General features: G+C 36.1%; 1 protein-coding gene across 1 annotated transcript in view; it reads left to right on the top strand.

Moving 5' to 3' along the window:
• ANO10 (anoctamin 10) overlaps positions 1–23,230 on the top strand; it is a 125,506-nt gene that overhangs the window by 12,479 nt on the left and 89,797 nt on the right. The window contains 7 exon segments of the mRNA XM_032680505.1: positions 1,367–1,402; positions 1,405–1,421; positions 2,323–2,397; positions 3,367–3,498; positions 3,500–3,547; positions 6,873–7,064; positions 9,184–9,312. Coding sequence (XP_032536396.1) covers positions 1,367–1,402; positions 1,405–1,421; positions 2,323–2,397; positions 3,367–3,498; positions 3,500–3,547; positions 6,873–7,064; positions 9,184–9,312 — 629 coding nt within the window.

The raw sequence follows: 23,230 nt of genomic DNA, 5'->3' as shown, positions 1-23,230 counted from the left end.
TTATGCATGCCAATTGATTTGCTCAGCAAATTCAACCTGACAGCCACAATAGTAAAAGCAAGCAATTTCTTTATTTGTTTAGGACTGTTCAAGGTTTTTATTTAAGTAATGACTTATAAATTCATATCTAAGGTTCAGTTAACGGTTTTGTTTCATGTTCTTACGGCACTGCAGGAAAAAGCTTTTTTCCGTAATACCCAGTTGTGTTGATCAGATAGACTAAAATGTCTTTTAAAAGGCAACTCAAGGTTTTTTTTAATCCCAGATATTTTGGTTGTTAAACTGCTGTTTCATATTCAGCAGAGACAGTATTTATGTAATTTGCTACACTGACAGCTTGTGCCTTTTCTGTTCTATCCAGTATGTTTATGCTGCCATGCTTGAACTGTCCTACCTTCTTTCCCACCTGGCATATTTTCAGATAATGTCTGATTTTACACGGCTAAACTGACAAAGCATGGGAAACAATCTGGGTATTTAAGCACCCTCTTGCAGCCATTGTCATGAGACTGATCATTTAGTGAAAGCTGAAAGTAAAAATTGCATTCAGTCACTTGAGTGTGTTTTCCACATGTCAGGCCCCGCTTCACACCCCTGTCAAGAATAGAACTCTGCTGGTTTGTGCTGAGTAGGGTCCATAGGTGGCGGGTGTCTCCTTTCAGCCTTGTTGACATAGCTCATGTTAGTGTGCTGCCTTCTCAGTTACATCCTTAGGCCAGGCCTTTAAAGGTACAATCTGACAAAATAGCAGAAAGAAATTGGAAATCTCCCATTCACTTTCCTCTTCTCCTGCTGGTAAAAAGCCCTCCTAAAACATCAGCTTCTGACAGTTTATCTTGAATGAACTGGAAAATCTTAATTCAGAATGAGTAATGTGTCTGTTGAATTTCACATACTCTGGTCTGCTTTAGAGCATGGAGTCTGATCTAAATTCCTGGAGATGGATGGGAGCATTTCTGTGAGCATTTACTGTTTTGAATTAAATTTGGTATTGTTACTTTTCGTATTATATTCCATTAGTCTTGCATTACTTTTCAGCCAAAGAACAATCAATAGCTAGAAACATTTTGTTAAGTGTTAAGAATGATGGATGTTTTTCTTTCTTTGCAGTAGAAAAAATACTAGAGTTGTAGACAAAAACCTGTATGATAATATTGTACATCAGATTAGCTTCATAGATTAAGTGAGGTACTGGTTACCTCACTTAAATATACATTCTTTTCCCATAAACTGTTGGAGGAACATAAACTATTAGATAAGTAATTTTGAGGTGGAGGAAAAGTCTCTTTATTCTTTGTATAACAATGTCTAGTGTATGGTAAGAACTTCTACTGTTTACTGATCAATAATTTTTTTGGTATTTTAGAAAATCACAGGTTGGAATCTTCGTATCAGAATCATTTAATTTGAAGGTTTTAGTGGTAAGTATGTAGTATAAGCAGCTTTTAAGATTATTTAAAAAGACAACTTGTCATGTGTTTTATTAATGCTTTCCTAGCATTACCTCACTGACCTACACTTTTGTTCAAGGCCAAATACAAGCACAAATATCAGAGTAAACAAGACTTCTATTGTGGTTACAGTAACTGCTAGACTATTTTAGATGCCTCTTTTTATAGTGGAAGTTGGCTTTTTATTTGTATTGATTGTTCTTTCATTAGGATTCTCTCTATATATGTTTTCCTGTTAATTGCTGTGATCCTGTCTTCAACAGGGAACTATTCCATTTAGTTTTTGGAAGATTTTATGGTTAACCGTATTTTTAAAAACTCATGTATTAACTTTTATGTACTGCCATTCAGACAACTGGTCAGAGGAGGCTGGAAATGTCCATCAGTCTATTCCTGTGCAGTTTATAGTATATACTGATCTATTTACTTTGTGTCTCTGAACAACTAGCTTTTGTGTTCATGTATATGTGTTTGGTTGCTCTTTCAGGTGTATGGTCAGGGTGACACTGGTTCTAAGGAATTGTACTCTAAATCTTAAATTTGCGTATAAGATGTTCAGTAAAAGCAGTTGCCAAGATTGGTTTAACTAATTTCCTTTTTGAAAAGATCGTTTAAGTCTCTTCCAGAATTCCTTTTTTATTTCCTTCAGGGTGGTGGTTTTTTAGTGTGTGGTTTTGTTTTGTTTTGAGTTTTTTGTTGACTTTTTTATTAAATAATTTTTCTGAACTTAATTTTAAACATGGTAAAGAAAATTTTGAGGAACAGTTTACATCTGCATGGAAGCTGTTTAGTCAAGATATCTGTTAAGTTAGATGATATTCTGCAGCTGAACTTTTGCTTGAGCACTGAAACTAAATATTTTTATTTGCAGTTCAACTTCTTAAATTGTTTTGCATCTCTCTTCTACATTGCCTTTGTGCTGTTTGATATGAAGCTTTTGAGGCAGGTGAGTTCCAAGAGCATCTTAAGAATGTTGATGAATCTAGGAAAATGAAGGATTGATTGAAACAGGACTTTAGTATTTAATTATTATTCTAAAACATTAGCTTGACAATGAATATATTTCATATATTTTCTTAGGAATCCATCTTCTGTATTTAAGTTCCCCCTAGCACTGTTGCAGAATCATAACGCAACAGAGCAATTCTTTCCCTCTGTATAAATGAGGAACTGTTTTCAAATAAATTGATTATTCCTTTACACAGATGAGGCTGGGAAATTTTCATTTCCTCTTTATTTCCTTTTACGTCAGAAAATTATTATCTCTGTAGTGTTCTTAATGAGAGACTCTCAATGATGGGAGCATGATTAAGTTTATAGCTACAGTGAGGATCTGTAAATAAATAAAGGCAAAAATAATTTGTAGTTAGTTTTAAATCAGCTTTCTGTTGTTAATATCTTTCATGCCCTCAAATGCATGAAAAATGGGTATAAGGAAAATATTTTTGCTCCAAACATAATGAGCAGTACAACAAGAGAACTTCAGCTCAAGATCTCTGTTCCTCTAAAGTGATCTCTAGCAAAACACTTGGCTATCTATACCAGCATGACACTTGTGATATTTCATCTACCTTCAGGTAAAAGCAAGAAGAAAAAACGTGGAAAAAAAAAGATTTTTTAGCTCCATGATTGTCATTGGCATATGTTGTGTTACCTTTCATTGCACTTGGTGCACTGTGTCCAGGATACATCCAGATCCACAAAATTATAGTCTTCTAAGTCCTTTTGTCCTTTTCAGTGTATAACAAAGAATGGAACTAGGCATCTATACTTTTCATGTGCTGTTGCTAGGTTTGTTAGGCTGGCCTTTTTCTGTCATAGTATAATAACTCACAGTGTTACTAGAACACACAGAATTGCAAATGATCGTACTTTATCACAGTTCTCTTTATTTTATTTCTTTTTTAAACTTAAGAGCTTGGCCACTTTGCTGATAACTTCGCAGATCCTCAATCAGTTTGCAGAATCCTTGCTTCCTTACTGGCTCCAAAAGAGACATAACAAGAGATGAAGAAACTCACTTGTTCTCAGAAAACTGATACAGACCGTCATTAGCTGAACAAGTCAATATGGAGAAAGAAATGGGAACCTATTTGGTATGTTCTATTACTGTAAAAGAGTTAAAAGTTCTCTGGGCTGTAGTTGACAGAAGCATCAGCCAGGGCAAATGAAAATATTTCTGGCTGTCTGGCCTGACAGCTTATTTCCAGCTTCATCAGTTTTGCTGGTGGTATTGTTTATGCAGCTACATGGTGCTCTGGATCAAGAAATGGATACAGTGCAGGATCCCTGTTACACCAGAAGGAAGGGGAAAGAATGAACAGCTGTATCTGGAGCTATGTAATCCTGTATCAGTGGAAAGAAGTATTCGTATAATATACCCTTAATCTCCAAGAGTAACCTGAAGGCTACCAGGATGAGTAGCCTGGCATAGGGAAGAGGGAGGTTGTTCTGGTTTGATTTTGCAGTGATACTAGTTTAAATGGTCAGTTAAACTAAAGCCTGAGAGAGAGTGTGCTCATGTGTGGATGGGGCCAGAAATGGAGAGAGCAGAAGAAACCAACTCTTCAAAACAATACTGCTGCTGGAACCTCTTGCTTCATGAAACCACAGCTTCTGCATTCACTGTCTTCCTGGTTCTGTTCCTGACCACCTCCTGCCCAGTATAATTTTTAATTGTATTTAACACACTTCTTGCAATTCACTATTTGCAGTTCTAAAAGAATTGACAAAGTAGATATTGGCATGTATGTTAAGGCCTTAAAGACTGGCTGATAGCTTTCTTGATCAGGTGCTGCAAGCATAGTCACAAGAGTCTTAATACTGTATGATTTACAGTACTTCTACAGAGTAAGAATTACATGTAGATAGTGTGCCTTATGTCAAAGGTAGAGATCAGCAGTTTGAAATTTGATATTAATACCATATCACATTCCTCTCTTCCTGCATGAAGTGCCATGAAATGGGAAGATGAGAAAGAGTAGCACCTTTACAATTGAAAAACTGTACAAATGTTACTACTTGCTTTCCTATTTGAAGACTGGTATTTCCCATGTTTGATACGGAAGGAGATAGATTTAGACAGCATGTCTGTCTTGCATTGGGGAACACAGCAGATATCCCTGAGTTATGTCTGAACTGATCAGCATAGTCCAGCACTGCACCTGCACAGCTCCAAACACTCTGTGTCAGCATCAGGCCTTGGTATGCCTGAGCAGATGCTCTGGCTCTTAGACCTGAGCTGACTTCTCTTCTCAGCTGTCACATACAAGGCAACGTGGTGTCTTTGAGTCACATTGCCCAGTGCTTCTTGTGCAGAGCTAGATCGAATGAATCTGCACCTGTTGTGCCGTTGTGCCCTGAATAGTTTTCTGCAGGAACCCAAGAGGTCAGTTGTAGAGTTAGGACTTTGCCTTGAACATGTGCACTGCTAGCCTCAGTTTCAGTTCAAGGTACTGTGTACTCAAGGCCTTAATTTTATTTTCAGTCTAAATATTGTAATTGTGCTGTGCTTGTGAACATAATATTAGACCACTGATTTGTTTGCAAGCAGTGAGCTGTCAGCAGGCAAGAATATTTCTAAAATTAAAGCTGTCACAAGGGGGAAGCATTTGACTATGTTTAGTACCTGAGGAATTTAGCAGGCGTCTTGACAGAATTCTGTTTCAGGCTTTTGTCTTTTGTTTTCCTTTCCTTTACATACTCTTCAGCATTTAATTCTCTATTTTTTTTGTTCTTGTTCTTTCTCACTTTTCAAATCTCCAGGCCTTAACCCTATTTAAGATACAAAAACATGCTGCAGTAATTTTTTAATTATTTTTTAGAATTTCTGCTTCTCTCCTCTAGTTCATTTTCTCCCTGAATTTCTGAATTTTTGTTGGTTTTGTTTTCTCGATGCTGTAGTTCATGTGCTGATCTCACGGCTGACAGTGGCACAGTTAGAAATTTCTTGAACATCATATCAGACTCCCTGTTTTCTAACACAAAGTTTCATAAATACTTATTTTCTTTTCATACTCTGCTGTTCTGAAAGTCAGCAAGGAAATGAGAAGAAAGGTGTGAGGAAGCAGTGGGAATACTGTGCAGTTACTGTGCAGAAGGAGGGGCACAAAGGGAAGCAATGCTCTCTGACTGCAACAGTTGTCTGAGAAAGGGGTAGCAGGAACAGATAATGTGGCTGTCACTCCAGTGAGGGATCCTGCACAAATGTCCCTAAGAAAGACCCTAATAAAATTCAAAGTTTGTACAAAATGTTTCTGAGGAAAAATCTTAATGGCTTTAGAAGTCAGGTAGCTCTTCATGACCTCAAATGAAAATGCAACTAATGAGCACCCTGTGTTGATTTCTGAGTTTGCAGGCTTCTACTGTCTCTCTGTTTGCTAGGGAAAAAAGCAAGAGGTGCTGAAAAAGGATAGTCAATTTAACAGCTATAATGGGCAAAAAATATTAGAGAACCATGTGTCTGAGCCGAAACCAATTTTATATGGTTCCTGTAATAATCTCAGTTACTGTCAAGTTTTCAAGATTTAAATTTTGAGAGATAGGACAATATGTGGGTCTGTGTAAATATAAGATAGCTAGATCCCAGTTTAACTTGTTTGTGGTATTTCACCATCCCTTGTTCAGTGAATGCTTTTATTTAAAAGTGGTTGTTTCAGTTCTTTCATAAATAATTGCTGCAGTAATAGAAGAACTATTATTAATACTACAAAACCAATATGCAAATATATGATAAACCTACATGTGAATACTTAATAAGCATGTAAGTACCCACATTCTTGGTTTAAGATCAGGTGATTGATGTGTTGTGGATTTGTTAAAATAAGTTTTGTTTGTTTGCACTAGTTGTTCCTTTCAGATGTCAGTGCTGAATTGTGTCATTTCATCCTTCAAGTGGGCCACTAACTGACCTACTCATTTTGAAATAAATAAGCAGAAGTACGAGGAAAGAGTTGCCTATCTACCAAACCAGCCTTTCTGTTAGGTCTTTTATGGTCAGTCTGAAGTACTAGGATTTCTATTGCCACAATGCTCTTAGGAGAATATTCTGACAGTTTAAATGCGTGGTGTTGTTTTCCTATTCCCCACTGTTCCTTCTGTTACTGCTTCACTGAGATAGTCAGGAACTTGAATTGGATGAATATATTCATACTTCATGTTATAAGGATAAGAAGTGTGGCTTCCAGAAAATGCATTAGGTAAAAGGAAAAACCTTGGCCTTCCCTTATAAGAAGTTTGGAGTAATTGAATAATTCCAAATTAATTAGATGAGAGTTTTTTAATTGTTGTTTTCTATCAGCAGTCATTCCCAAAAAACTGATTTGGGATGAGGAAATGTGTTACAATTCTATTGTTATTACTGTGTTTCTTCATCTGTTTTTTGTAGGTTACAGTTGTTCTTATTTTTGCTCTGTTTTTCAGGGTACTTTTGATGATTACCTGGAGTTGTTCTTACAGTTTGGCTATGTGAGTCTTTTCTCATGTGTTTATCCACTGGCAGCTGTCTTTGCAGTGTTAAACAATATCACAGAGATCTACTCTGATGCCTTAAAGATGTGCAGAGTTTACAAGCGTCCATTTGCAGAACCCACAGCAAATATTGGTGTTTGGCAGGTAATTTTTGTGTCTTTTTTCTGTTCATTTGTTTTAAAAGAGGTTTCAACAAATGTATTTAAGCTGTGTGTTTGACCCATGAGCCACTTCAAAGTTCAGTAGGTACTTTGTTCTCTTCAATGCCTTAGAATATTTTCTATCCAACTATCCATCCAAGTGATTTTTTTTGATGGGGTTTTTGACCACATGTCTTTCAGTTGCCTTTGAAAAGAAAACAAATCTTTCTTTTAGTTCTTGTATATGTATTGTATTGCTGTTGCAATGCAACACAGCAAAGCTTCCAGATACTGCCTGGTACTCCTTATAGCCCGCATATTTTAGAAATGGTAATATCTGATTTAATCTCAGAAGCGTGGAGCTCAGCAAGGGTTTCAAAAAAATGGAAGAATAGATAAACCACATGCTTGGCTTGTGCCCTTGTGATCACTGGTAGTCAAGGTGGCTAATTTTAAAATAACCTGGATCTGTGAGCAGGAGCTGGAACTTTCTGCACAGCCTGACCGCTGTAGTCTATCCAAACAATTTCATGCTAGTAGTACTGGGTTAAAGATTTTCTGTCCTCAGTTGTTTGCACATGCAATCATGCCAGCACCAGCTATTTTGGAAGTTGTTGAGTGTGTTGCATCAGTGAACTTATCCTGACCAGAGTATTTTCTGGAAAGAAAGGAGGCAACTAAGTTTCATCCAGAGACTCCAGCGTTCTCTAATAGCAGTGGCTTGATAAGGAGTGTGAAGTCTGTTGGGGGAACTTTTCTAGGGGATGATCCATATTCTAGTTTTATTTAAGAAGTTTTCTAGTGATATGTAATGGAGACAAAGGGCACAATTAACTAATCAATTATTTAATTTGGAGGGGGTGTAAATATTATCAAATGAAGCAAATGAGAGATGAGAAATGAAATCATAAAACCTCAAGTGAAACATACTGTAAAAACATGCAAACCAAGGATTCTGAGCAATGTTCACTGGACACATAGATATTGAGGTGGACTTATACAAGGAGTCTTCTAATAATATGTCATTAAAATGTGTGAATTATAATCTGATTGCATTTTAACTTGGAATGTATTTTCTCAGTCCAAATCTATGCTGCTGACATCTTGATGGCATAGCTGCATTGGCCAGTGGTGTGAGCACCAGAAAAATCAGGCTGTGGTCATAAGTCACAAGCATAGCTGCAGGTATATGAATAGCATTTTGTTTGGCTAGAATAGTTTGTTTCAATCAAGGGAGTAGGCTGAAAAATTATAACAATACTGGTACAGTCTTTTATTTTTATGGTGTCATTTTTTTTAACTAATAGTAGAAATGCATTTGCTTTTTGAATTAAAATAATAACTAAATTTCGAAGTTTTGTCTTTCATATGGAAGTTAGAGTATTTGCTGAAAGATTTCTGTTAAAGGAATACTGGAATCATTTTACCAGGTGAGCTGAGTCACCAGCTTGTTTTCAAGGAGAAAGCTACTTCTGGTAATTCATTGTGACAGTTCCTACAATTCAATGTCAGCCTTTCTCCTTCCAGACAGGACCTTGCAATAAGTAATTATATTGCAAATGTAATTGTTAAGCTGTATTAATATTTTTAGACATTTTGTGGGAGCTTTGGGAGTAGGCAAGAACTTCTTAGACTTGTGCTATTGCATGTGTTTAAATGTAAATCTTTCTTTCAATAAATTTCAGCTTGTGCAACTAGTTGTGATTTAGAAAAGCCATTCTGAAAGTCATTCTAAGCCATCTTTACCTTTTCCCATTACTTAGCATTCAGAGAAAACATCCAAAACCAGTGTTAGGAGTATTAGTTCCTCTATGAACTTTACAATTTTCCTTTATCCTGAAATAAATTTGTTCAGGAGTACAACTGTAGATGAGTGCATACTCTTTTGCTTGTTCAGGTTACGACTTTGTTGTGTTTTTGTCTTTGCCTGTCAAGCTGATGAAGTCTGGACTGCTTGCCAAACAAGTCTTATACCATAGAATTCAAAAGATGAAGGAAAATGAAATTTAAGCTAAGGGGTCTTCTGAGGCTTTAATGAAGAGAGAGGTATTGTCCAGAGCAATTTGGGGACTGGTAAATTAGAGGCAATGGTGGTAACTATAAATATTTGTGTTTTATTTCAGTTGGCTTTTGAAACTATGAGTGTAATATCAGTTGTAACTAATTGTATGCTGATTGGAATGTCTCCACAAGTGGATGCCCTTTTCCCAGACTCCAAAATGGACCTTGTTCTGACTGTGGCATTCATTGAGGTAAGTGTGCCTTCAAACAATGCATGTTTTGGCAAATAACACAAACACCAGTGAAAATGACAACAGGAAGTAGACTTTCCCTTGCACCTTACATTAAAAGGAAATTAAGATTTTCCTATCAAAGAAGAGTTTCAAAGTCTTGCTTTTTGAGTTCTTTCTTTTCCGTGTTTTCCTATACTGTGAATGCTGCTGCCATACTTTCCCATGCATTCCCAAGATACTGTTTATTTGTGGCTTCTTGTATTTCAGGTATTTAGTAGTGCTATTTCAAGAAGCAAAATAATCAAATTTTTGTGAACTGGTTATTTCGCTGCTTGGTTTGTGACCCCAGCATATCTTAAGAAGACTTTGTACATAATCTTTATGGGATGTATCCTGTAAGGCTACAACTGTGGATGATGACTGTAAATATTGGTAATTGTAACAGAATTTGGGTTTAATCTTTTCCTAATTCTGTGTAGTAATCACTTGAGTGTCATTCTTTTTCAGACATGGAGGGATGTCTGTGGACATTTTACATAATAACTGAGATTGCAGGACTTTGCCCTTATATATCTTCCCTTCAGAGTTTTCTTGTGTACCATTGCCTTGACTTTCATCATTATGCTATTTTAGCCTTTAGGAACTGGATTACTTTCCTTGTGGCAAAAGGTCTGGATTGTGTCTGTGTAGTTATTAAAGTGCATTGCCTTACCAAGGTGCATCAGGAGCACATATTTCTTTGTTGTTCTTTTACAGGTGTTAAATGTTATGCAATGAATTATGAGCTTGCTTTGAATTTTGTTTTCCAGGCCTTAAGGTTTGCAGAATTAGCTCCAAATATGAACATGTCAGCTAGTTTGCTGAAGTTATGGTCTACAGGCAGCCCAATTGAATTGCTCTTCAGTTATGCACATGTGAATGTTTACATTAATCTCAGTGAGATATTGTAATACAAAAAATTTGGTAAAATAATTCTAATTATATAGTTTATTACTGGACAACATATCTAGAGAGATCATATTATGAAAACTGTATGACTAACTGTAAGCAGGATGGATTTATGGCAGCTTAAAGAGATGGAGCTGTTTTTGCTTTTGCTTGCTGTGTATTCCCCTCTTATCTGTTTGAATGTGAAGCTGGCTGGGTGATCTCTGGGCTGACCTCTGTTTCCTGGTAGGCCACAGGAGAATATCAGCATTTTTCTCTCTAAATTATAAATTCTGTATATGCAGCTCTTAGGGGACAGAAATTGCAGCATGGTAATTAGGTAGCTCTTGGAATTACTTTTAACATTGTATCTCAAAACAGCTATAAACATGGTGGAAAGGGGGATTCAGAAAACAAAGGGAAGAAAGTTTGCAGAGAAAAGATAAATTAGTACTGAGGGGAAGAGAGGGGAAAAATGTTGTCTTATACAGAGAAGCAGCTTTGTTGAAGACCACCAATCTATAATTAACATTCTATGAAGGGACTGTTGGAGGCTAATGCTGGTTGACCTAGAGGAGAGGAAAGGTAACCATTTGGTTAAAGAAAAGTTTTCTCTTCTCCTTCTTAATTAAAAAAACCCACCAAAACCAACACCAACAAAGCAAGTCATAATGCACTGGTCAGAAAAGGTCTATTTAAAAACCAGTTTTAATCAGAAGTATCCGGTATGCTTGATAATGTTAAGTATGCTAGTTTGAGGGGTTTTTTTGCGGCTGTTTTTCTGTTATTACAAACTATTTATTGTCTGAGAAAACACAAAGATACAAACCCAACATATGAGTCTTACAGTATGTTTCTGCAGCATAACGAGCCATTTGATTTTTTTGGAATGTTGTTGGTTATAAACAGTTACAAAACTATTCAATGTGAAATGTAAGACTTTTGCAATCTCTGTAAGGACACTCTTTCAGTACCTTTTAAACAATATTTATCAACTTCATGGTGTGGGGTTTTTGGTTGTTGTTGTTTGGTTGGTTTGGTTTGTTTGTTTTAATATCTAAAGACATAGAGACTAGCTCAGGTTCTCCAATCTTGTAAAAAGTTTTGTAACACAAATGATTAACTTTCTGCAGTCCAAAAGCGTTCTCCAAAGTGAAACACATTTTATACAGAAATTTTATTTTAAAAAACTATATGAAAATGAACACAGCACACGTAAGTTTTGCTTCTGTTGAAGATGTTTTCAATTGTGTTGACAGTTAAACATATCCTCAGTTACAGAAATGTTTTTTTATCAGAGGTTCTGCTGTACATATTTCAGGTTAAAACATTGATTACTAAATGTTGAAAGAAGGGAGTGGTACTAGATGCTGTGGGATTATGAACAGCAGCAGTACAGATTTAAGGCAGCTTAAAGAGATGAGGCTGTTTTTGCTTTTGCTTCCTGTATATTTATTCCCATCTTATCTGTTACACTGGGACTTTCTTTTATCTGGTGCATAATGACCCACATTAGGGAATTGATCTGGGAGAAGCTGTCTGACCCAGTTCACTAGGGAGCAGGGCAGAAGCAACTGTGTGTGGAAGACACACAGTAGTGCTATGGTAGGTTTGTGCTGGATTAATTTGTGGGATGTCTGCACCACTGACCCTTTCTCCTTTAAGTACTATTTAACCTACAGGTTAACCTCTGAACTATGAAAGGAGCCCAAATGTCATGTGTTGCCAGTATTTCCATGCACCTTTACTATATTTATTAATAATTAAACTCTGCATTTCAGTGGTAAAGAAAAATTCAGGAACAGAATATATCACATTAAACCTCTAGGACAAACCTGGTGCATCTAAATTACATCAGTGTCAAGGTAGGAAAAAATTTGGATGTATCAGGGTGTTGATAGGAAAGTGTTTTAGATCACCTAGCAGAGATTCAGAAACATGATTCAGGTGAGTTATTTTACTTTCCGGTGTTTGCTGCAGCTCAAGGTGAGCATTTTATAGTGTGTTTATGCTATTTTGACAGCAGCTTGGCAGGCAGTTTGGAAATGTTAAGAAAGAAATTTCTTTGAGTTGGCTAAGTATGTTTTCATGTGTTCTGTTGATGGGGTAGCCTACTTAAATCTTAACTGTTTAAGTTTTAATCAGTTTTAAGTAATTGAGACTCCAGTTGAATATTCATGTATCTGTTGCAAAGCTAAACAGAAAAACACTGTTGCTGTCAAAACCAAGCATAGATATTAGCAATGTCCTGTTTTGCTTTGTTGTTTGTTTTGGTTGTTTTTTTTTTTTTTAAATGCTAGTGCTTTTTAATAATAATACTCCTCAAAGGGAAACAGTGTATATGGCAACATTTAACACCATCCACTACTGGAGTAATGAGGAACTGTGGTTGATATTCTTGTAAGTGTTCTGTACCCAGCCCCTACAGATTTATGCAAAATATTTTTATTTTCATTAACAACTCTACTGCTGTCTACATTTTTGGTGGGAATATGTATTGTGTGAAAATGCTAATTAGAATAGCATAGAATGAAATATTACCAATTGCAAAATAATGGCAAGCATTAAAATTGCATATAATAAATTTTTTGAAGTATTAAACCAGTGATTTTTTTTGAACAGTTGACCTATTTTCATCAATTCAACATCTGCTTCCATGGCAACATGATTTGAACCGGGAGCAGAATGATGAAACTCCCCTCTTTTACGTATGGATGGATGCTAACTGAGTGCACCAGTGCAGTTTTCAAACAAAAAGAAGTAAGCAAATGTCCTTAAAACAGGAAAGGATAAATACTTATTAACATCAAAAATAAAAATAGTTTATCCTGTAGTGTGTTTAGTTTTCAGGCTTTACTGTACACACATAATTCTGGTGTGTACCGCAGGTGCAAAGTAGGACATTCCAAGCACGTGTCTGTGCTCGTGTGAAACTGTTCCCAATCACTTCTGACTTCCTACACTGATTGGAACCAAAAAAAAAAAGAAAATTGCTCTGAAGAAATTCGTGGATAGTTGGGGGAGTGGGTTAAAACAAGGTCTAACCTTAATTCTGCAGTGCTTTTTTTTTATTTTTCTCTGAAAACTGTTGACAAAGAGTTTTGTTCCTGGTGACTGTTTCTTTTTAAAGTAGACTCTCATAAATTCAAAGAATGGTAATTAAATCAGTTCTAGGACTACTATGAAAGTTGAGTTCAAGAAATCATTGTATGTGCAACTCTTAGTAGTGATTTTTGTTTAAACAGTACATCAGTAGGAGTGTTTTGAACCAGAGCTGTAAAATACAACTTAACATGAGTGTATCCTGGTTTCCAAAAGTAACTCATTTATCCAGCACTCAAGTGTGGTAAACTAATGCAAAGCTTTTTTTGCAGAAGTGCATTTAGCCTAAATGTTCTAGATCACATCTAGGCATTTGGAGATTAGCTTGGAAATAATAAGTAATAATGGAGGTCTCTTGATAAGTAGTATAAAATCTGACCTTACAGACTACAAATATGGTTTTGGGAAGAATGTAGTCAGCTATGGTATAGATGGGCCCTTCATGTAAGGATATGACTGGTTTATTTGTAATAAACAGGGCTTAAACAATTGGACTGCATGATTTAATTTCATAGAGTTCTCATAAGGATTTGAAATTAGATCTTCAAACATCATAAAAAAACCTATATTGAAAAGTCGTTTCTGTAAGAAGTGGAATAAGGGAAGTAACCCTTGTTTTTCTAGATGAGGAGGAGCTCACAGTCCATTTATCAAAGGCTGGAAAGTGAGATTCATAGCTTGTTAATAAAACTGATCCAAAATCAAAGTGGTTGAAAGTTGTCTGGTACATCTGCTTTTCTCTAGAGGTCCATTTTATTAAGTATTTCTTCATCAAAGGCCTTGTGGTGTACAGTAGAAACTGAGCTTCTGCTGAGCACTCAGTGTAATGGCCACAACATTCAATCAGTTCAATCAGTAAGCTTGACAGTTGTTTCTGAGATGATGTACCAAATGAACTGGGAAGCACTATCAGAGTCAAGCAGCTTGGAGTCTAGTAGGTGACAAGGCATCATCATAATTTGCAGTCTACATAAACTAGAAAATCAGTAAACATTGCATCCTGAGTGCAGTTAAGGATCTTTTGAATCCAGTTCCTGAGCAAAACCAATTTTAGGTGGATTGTTACATCGAAGTAAAAGTATTTTCCTTTTTTTCCCTTTAAAAAAAATCCTTAAATGTTTTGCAACAGATTTCAGTGCAATCTGTTTTTTCCCAATAAAGTTGGGTAACTATTTTTTCACAAAACAGTACTAGTTGGCTTATTTTCTGGCAATAATGTACACAACTTCATTCTGACATGGTAGCAGTAAGACGTGGTCCTGCATGGAATAGTGTTCCACATGTGTGGAGCAAATAGCTTTATTCATGTAGAACTCAGGAGTCTGGGATTTAGCAGATATGCTAAATATACACATTGGCCAACTTTACATAGTAAAGAAACTGGGAAAAAATGCAGAAAATAGGCTGCATCAGCACAGACACATGTATAAATCCATTGACACTAGTGGAGTTATAAAAGTGCAAAAGTTGAAGCAAAACAGCTGTGCATAAAGTGCTATTTTTGCAAAATTATTTCTGTGTTTGTGACAGGTACTAATGTAACATAGTAGCTGCAGAGTTTCACATATGGAGTCAGACAGCAATGTAGATTGGAGGGGACCTCTGGCGATATTTGCCTAACCTTCTGCTGAAAGCAGGACCCTAGATTACATTGTCCATGTCCTTGTCAAGATAAGATAAGTCTTGGTACTTGCCATGAGGGAAGTTCACCACTTCTCTAGGCAGCCTATTCCACTGTTTAATTATTCTCATGGCAAAGAACTGGGTTTTTTTCTATGGCAAGAAAAAATTTCCCTGGTGCAATTTGTGGCTCATGGCCTCTTGTCTTTTTGCTGCGCATCCTTGCAAAGAGGGTATATCTGTCTTCTTGGAAGCTACTTGTTAGGCATTGGAAGACTGTGATTAGATCTTACCCACCCTTCCAGACCTTCTCCTGTCTGAGGGTAACAAACTCAATTTCTTCAACCTGTGTTCATATGTCAGGTTCTTCAACCCTGGACGTGGCTCTCCAACAGGCCCCCGTCAGGTTTTCGGTTTCTGCCTTCCAAGCTGCCAGTGCCACTTTCAGAAAAACAGTGTTTTTCATGTGGGTTATCCCCTTATGTCTTTCTGCTCATTACAGTGTGTATTCTTTCTTCGTCTTCAATCTATTTGCTTTTTAATCAGAGAAAGTAATTTCTGGGAGCGTTGTACAACCATTTAAACTTTCTTACTGCTGAAATATTTTTGGCAACAGTCTTGAGGTATCTGTCTTGCCATGTGCTAATTCTTTTCTGTGGCAATGTGTTTTTTCCACACTGACATGCATGCATATATATTGGATGAGGGCACTTTGTTTATAACCTGAGTTTTGTCAGTTTTCAAGTATAAATGTAAGGCAGAGTACTTACGGTAAATATTTGATGTGTGGTTTAAATTTCTTTCCTAGAGTTAAATGTAGTGATGAAAAAAAATTGATTATTTAGCTATAGTGAGTAGATATTAATTAGGGAGTTACATGTCAGTCTCTTTTTCTGAAGTGTTTCATGGTAAGGTGCAAACCTTACTGACAGCTTTATGGTTCGTTTTTGGGAAAATACTTGGCAATTTAATTCGTCAAGTATTTTATGTCAGTGAAACAGATATCCTAGCCAAGAGCTATCTATGCTTGCACTTGTGATGAAAATAGGAAAATACAGAAAGATAAATGGAAAAATGCACTTTATGTAAATTTTGTAATTATTTGGTTCATTGATGTATACATATAAAATAATTCTGCAGCATTACTAATTCTGAATGTTAAAAAAGGCTAATCCAAAACACTGGTGATTTCAATTAACATATTGTTTCTGTTCTAAAATAACTCTACCTCAGCTGTGAACATTTATAATATATATACATATACATAAGAAATCATATCTAAAAGCCCTCCTTTAAAAATCTGTGTATGTTTTTATTTTTAGTATCATACAAATTTGATTTTTGTATTCTATGCTAGACAGGTAAGTCACCGTAATTGGGTTTATTCTTAGAAGTGAAATTGTGAGACACTAAAATAGTTTGATACTTTAATTTCAAGCTGAAACCTTTGCAAAAATTACCAGTAGTTGTAGAATAGCTTTGGTAAAACAGCTAATGGAAGCTTCTAGAGCTGTAAAGACTTATGTAAAGACTAGGTACGAAGACTTAAAAAATTATACTTTTTTATTTTACTGTTTGACAGCATTTTAAGAGTAAAAATGAATATCCATGCATTTTTATATGCATTTTACTTTGCAGAAGATCTTGAAATTGTATGTTTAGTTTGAGTATAAAGTTAAGAAATATTCTAAATAAGTTATTCTTCTGAGTAACGGGAACAGATTGTTCTCAGGGCTTTTTTCTCACTTCAGCGGGTGTTTTCACCTTTCAGATGGGGGAAAGATTTATGGATTTGTCTGTATAAATTTTGTAAATGTTTGCTGCTTCAAGAAGCCTCCTGGAACCGTATCAACAAGCTTAAAAAGAAATGACAATTTTACTGGTAACACAAATTATGTTTATTTCCAAAATCAAAATTTATCACAGATGTTTTTATTGCCATCTACTGGTTCTTTTGAGATATTAATTCTGATATAGTGTAGATTTTTTTGTCACTTTGAATAGTGAAGCTTAATGCCAAAAGCATGTCAGAATGCAAACAAACATTAAGAAATTCAAAGATCTGAGCAAGTTGTGTTCCATAGTTTTCTGCTAGTATAGAAATGAAAATGCATGTTAATACCTATCCTTAAGTAGTCCAGGGGCCTTTTGAAAGTCTCAGAGCTTAAAGCAGTGTTTGTCCATTTTCCTATTTGTGAGTCATTCTCATTTGTTCCTCGTTATTTTCTGTTCTTCAGCCCTTCCTTTTGCAAATTGTCGATTTGATATGTTCCAAGTTGAAAAATAATCACACAGATGAATGAACTGTGCTGTTGAAACCATGTATGAACACTGAAATATGTTAAATATACAGGTACATGTAGTAATGTATAGAACAGCAAGAAACCAGTGTGTTGCATAAGGTTTTACAACCCTGATCATAGAAATGTGTTGATATATTTACTACTGTGTCTACCCCAAGTGGAGCATTGTATTTTGACAGTAATTTTCATTCCTCCCTTTAGGGTGACACAATTCAGAATGTGATTTTTGTCTTTAAATAAATATATGTTTTGGTTATAAAGGTCAGATTTGATGTGTGAAATACAGCTTTACCTTTTTTATTCACAGAATTTTTTGATCCAGTTGAACTAGGACTGTGTGCAAAGGAATGACCAAGCCAGGTCAGATCAGGGGTCTATATAGGCCAGAATCCTTTCTGTAACAGTGGCCAAGGGAAGTGTAAATTAGTACAGCCATTTATGTAGTTATGCTTTCTCAAAATTATTTCCCAGGATCTGGTGATTTGCAGTGTAACCTGTCTCGTGATTGAAAATAATCTGGCCAGAGCTGCATGTGAAAGTGTACAATGCTTTTATGCAATGGCGCACCCACTTTTTTAAAAGAACTTGAATTATTTCATAGTAGGAAGCTAGTTAAGCCACTGATGTTAATATATAGTTTCAGTTTCATAAGTAATTATCTTGTGTGTTGGTTCTACCCTGGATTTTTCTGTCTTTTCTCTCTTTTATGTTTTTTTTCAGTGTAAGAAGGATTTTTAATTCTAAATTGCCAGGGAGTGTGACATTATAGTGAAGGTTAGGAGGTTCATGGCACAGGAAGCCCTCTCACTGTGAGAAAAGCTTGGAGGTGTCTTAGTAGAAACAATGACAGCAAAAAGGGACTCTCTTCTTGCCATCAGCCAGGTAGTGGATAGGAACAGGAAGCTGCAGAGGTATCAGATGCTAGTTATCTGAAAGGCCTGAACTTTCAAGAGGGTCATGCTGTGTTCCTTCAGTAAGAAGCTGAAATGGATATGTCTTCTGAGATTGTGCCATTCCTCATGAATGAACATTATCTGGTAGACACTGCTGTGTTCTTAAATCATGCATATGTTAGGGAGGTTGGATGGGGAAGATACTTTAGGAAGAGAGCATATTTCTTAACTATGCTAATAAGTGCTTCAAAAGTGTCAACCTGGAAGAATAGCATGAGAAGACCAAGTAGGAATATTTTTTATTTTCTTCTGGGACTGTGCAAGGATGCCAAAATGACAAAACTTCAAAAGGGAGGATGAATAGAGAGCAGATCGTTGGAGACAATTACAAGACATTTTAAGAACTCTATAAGAATCAGACTTTCAGATCTCTTTCAAACCCACTTAGCTTAATATTTCCCACAAAGAAACTTCCTTTAATGTGTAAATATTTCCAGCTCAAACCTGATCAGGATGTACACTTCCTTTCTGGCAGTTGGAAGTTGAACGGCCAGACAAAACCCAAGTTAATGCCTATTAATATTAATTGTTTACTTTCCACTTGATTAAGATTAGTAATTGTTTAATGACAAGACAGAGTATGAACATTCAAAGCCTTTTTGCTTCACAACCATTTCAAGACTGGCTTAGCATTTCATGAAACTGAATTGCTTTCATTTGTAAATAATGTATTAGTTTATTCTGTTAAATTATTTAAATAATTCTCTGCAAATGTGCTGTCGGTAGCTGCCAGCACAAGCCTGAATAATGGCTTTTCCTAGGTAGTAGGTAGAGCTATAGGGTTCATATACTATATATCCATATCTGTGATGCAGTTTGCAGTAGTGTTTCTTTATATTGTTCTTACTAAGAGTCTTCCTTTTTAGGGTCTGTGATGTTTTTCCCATCTGCAAAGTTTTATATAATGTCTTTGTCTGACATGGTATGTTTTGATCAGTTTGTTTGGTTTTTAAACTGTGTGCAGCATTGAAGGATAAATACACTTTGACATTTGTATCCTCAGGTGATTGAGAGTGAAAATGAGTGGCAGGCAAGGTAGCAAATGTGGGGTTTGCGGCTGCAGCTGTAAAAAGAGATGGAGAATAGGAGATCAGTAAAACTGTTTCCAAATAGCAGGAGAAAGCCAGTCATAGATGTGTTGGAACATCTGTACTGTTGATTAGATATGAACACCTCTTCAGAGGAGTCTAAAGAGGTGATATTGTTGCTCATGTGTTTTCAAGTTATACAATTGCAGCAGAATTTGCTTTTCTTTCATTAAAATTCTTTGCAATAACTTTTAACATTCTGTTTTTGAGTGTTAAACCTTCTGGACCAACTTAGGTATTATATTGTTGACTTTGTTACATACTTTCTCAGTATTGTAAACATGATTTTTTTTATTTATAGGAAATTTTTATTTCTTGGAATGAGTTCTACAGTCTTTTGTTTAAAAATGAGCAAAATTTGTTGCTATAGTTTTTACCCTCCTGGTCTTTTAAAAAAGCTTGGAAATACCTCGTACTTTTTAAAAATCTGGGTTTAAAAAAAAAAAAAATCACCTTTTTTTTGTTGTTTACTTGCTTTGTTTTGTTTTTAAATGCTGAGAACCACCTGGCACACTTAAATGAAAACTGATTTTGGAACTCAAATTTTGCAAGAAAATGCAATACTGAATTGAAAGGCTGTAGCAGAGAGTTTTTTCTGGTTTTTTAATAGTTTCTGTGAAAATGTTTTATTGAGTGCAGGCTGAAGATGGTCATGAGTCATTAGAAAATGTCAAAAGAAGTGGGACTTAATTACTTCATTTTTGCACAGAAGTTTTATCTTACACTGAAAGGAAGTGTCAATCCACATTTTCACTCCTCTAATCAGAAGAAATTAGTGAAATGATGTGTAATTTTCAGAGAGATTTTTAATTTACTGTGACAGTGTGCAAGCTGCCTGGTACGCTCCTGCTTTCTATTCTAATGCCTTGAACAGTCCTTTTGAAGTCATGGGAGATTTCTAATGTGTGCCTGTAATCAGCTAAATCTCTACAATGAATAATACAAAGGAGATACAGTTAGAAGCTGCTGAGAATTCATAAATCATAATATGTTTGATCAAGGTTAGTTTTAGTCACAGAATTTGTTGTAAGATAAAAATTGTGTGTGGTGTGTGTTTGCCTGGTATAGCAATTACAGATAAACCAATATCAAATATAAGGGTTTTTTATTAAACTTGAAATATAATTTGTGATACTTGAGTTTATTTGCATCTCGATATATTTTTTTCAGAAGATCATAACAATTGAAAAATCTGAGTGAAACTTGTTAGGAATCCAGTGAAATGGGAATAAACAGTTTATTATAGGAAATGTTTAATTTTTACTCTTAGAGCTTAGCAAATAAAGTTATTGAATTCAAGTACTTTTTTGTTCTTCTGTCTTCTAAAAAGCGGTGCTAAAAAAAAAAGATAGTATCCTAAGAGTAGTTTGTAGCAGACAAATTAACGCATCTTGAAGTAAGTATGTTGACAAAACCTGGAAGTATCAGTTTATTCTAAGACTGGTGTCATTTGGCAGTCCTGCTTCACGTCCTGTGTAATTTTAGAAACTGCAGGAGGAAGAGGAGAAATATGAGTATTGGTGTGACACCTTCCCAGTGGCTTTGGCGCCAGTTTAACAAATAATTCTGTGAAAAGATTACATTATTTTTAAAAGCATAAACGACTTTTAAATTTTGACTGCAGACTGTCTTTAAGAGTCAGAAGCACAGCTGGTAGTGAGAATGGGATGTGGCCGTATTCGTCACCAAGAAGACAGCAGGTGGAAAAAGGGACATGGTACCATATGCTAATAGCTTCATGAACTGGTCTTCCCTAAACTTGGAAGGTCCTGTCATGGCCAAGTAAGACTGACTTCGGAGATGTCAGAAGGAATGTGTTAATCTGCCTCTTTAGGGCTTCTAGTTATTTTGGTGCATATCTTGGCAGCTACATGTAGCACAAAACGTAACTGGTGATTTCCTTTGTGGTGTTGAGGCTGCAGTTCTTTGCCAACTGCACGGTCTTTGTTTTGGTGTGACTGGAATTGCAAATTCTGAGTTTGCTGAGTGTAGATAGAGCCTTATACCATTTTGTTGTTTCTGTTTTTATGAATCTTGCAAGTTGCTCAGACTTTCCAAGCAACCTCAAGTGCTGTAATGGTTATACTAAGACCTCGACTAGCCAGAGAAGTTAAAAATAACAGTTTCTGAAGAAGAAATTTGAGGGGTGTACCTCCTCATATGGATGCACTGTTATAGTATTTTAATAATTTTATTCTGGTATAAATCTTTAAAATAAGAAGTTCCAAATATGCTGAGTTTTTAGTCTCCTCCCCTCCCTTCCTAACTGTTCTTGAAGACGGAGTGAATAACATTAATAGCGACTTTGTCTTCCTTCCCAACCCCCATGGAGATTAAACTTTGAGATCTGTGGTACTGCAGTTATGCAGTTTAAATACAAAATAATTCGTACAGCAATGGATTAAAAGCTGTATGTTGTAAAATGACTTCTGAAGCTGAAGTGTAAGAGTATATACAGCTGTATGATATTTCTCAAATTTTAGCTGGGGAAGCTAAATGCAAGAATTGCCTTTGTAATAGGAACTCTGAACAAAGAGGGGGAGGGAATCCAGTTTGCTTTGCAATGTCACATTGTATTAATAATGGCACCTGCATCTTGCTTTGCTCAGCTGCCCTCTGAAGACATCTGAGCTGCAGAGATCTAGTGAGTGATAGGACGTGGTCTTGGAAGCCACAGAAAGAGGCAGATGCTTCTTTTTATCCCGCGAAGTAATCGTGGCTTGTATGTAAAAAGCTGTATTGTGGATTCTTTTTCAAGTGTGGGGGAAGACTTACAGCTTTGCTGGCTCTGTTTCGAACAAAAGACACTTCCTGTCTTGTCATTTTCTGTTAGTGCATTGCCTGGAGATACTGCCTTGGTATGATTATACTGATGTGTTTCTCCTGCTACAAAAGTGTCCTCATGCATGTGTATACGTTTATAACACAAAAAGATAGCTTAAATATTTTGGCAGAAAGTCAACCTTTAGAGATAAATCCATGCTAGATTCTTTGTGCCTACTGTCATCCATAGCGATAAACTGTACATTTGCCATATGTAACTTTCCAATGCTTTTTGTTACAGAATTTAGCTGCATCTGGAAAAATCAGTGTCAAAACTGTGGAGAGCCTGATAGGGCTATAGACTTAATGTTTACTCTATTGACAAATACAGGTGTTCTGTCCAAGGTTTGGGTCTTTATTAAAGAAACTAACCTTGTTCCTAAGCCTCACATAAACGTAGCTCTCAGCTGAACTTGGGCACTTCTCAAAAGGCATTTATGGTAGATCAAGTGATGTGCTGTGACTGAAATCTGGTTTCAGCATATCTGGAAGGAGTGTGTCATCCCCTCTTTCTTTCACAAGAAATAGCAGGAAGCGGGCAGGATCTGATGTCTCTGACTAGTATTTCAGTGCTTACCTCAGACAAAGCTTGACTTTGTGAGAATGGGACTCAAGTTTGCATCATTCTCCCTCAGCTCCTGTTTACCCCAGTTTCATTAAGAAAAAAACATGGGTGGCTTTTTGAAGGTGAAAGAGCTGCAGTACAGTGTAACAGCCCTGCCAGTCTGGTTGAATGGGGAGAGAAGATTCAAAGTACTTTGTAGACCTAGCCTTATGTTCATCGTCTAACTTTTCTCTCTGTTTTGGTCATGTAATCTTCACTAGCACCAGAAGATGTGAAATTCCTGGCATGAGGGTTTTCAGCCTTCCAGAGTAACCTAGAAAGCTTTTAACCAGAATCTCCCAAGTGCAGGTTAACCTGACTAGTACTTTTAGTGCAAAAAAGTCACCATTCCCTTCATGATGACTTTCCAACTGGTGTGATGTTCCTGTATCTGTTTCTGAATCATGTGAACTTATTGTCTTTCAACTCTTCCTTATGGTCAATTATTTAAAAATACTTCATTTTGGTTTTGCCAGTATTGTTTCTCTTTAAAATGATGATACCTGAAAGCAGCTA

This window comes from Chiroxiphia lanceolata, chromosome 1 (assembly GCF_009829145.1).
Source record: "Chiroxiphia lanceolata isolate bChiLan1 chromosome 1, bChiLan1.pri, whole genome shotgun sequence".
Lineage (NCBI taxonomy): Eukaryota > Metazoa > Chordata > Aves > Passeriformes > Pipridae > Chiroxiphia > Chiroxiphia lanceolata.
This window is presented reverse-complemented; position numbering and strand designations above follow the sequence as displayed.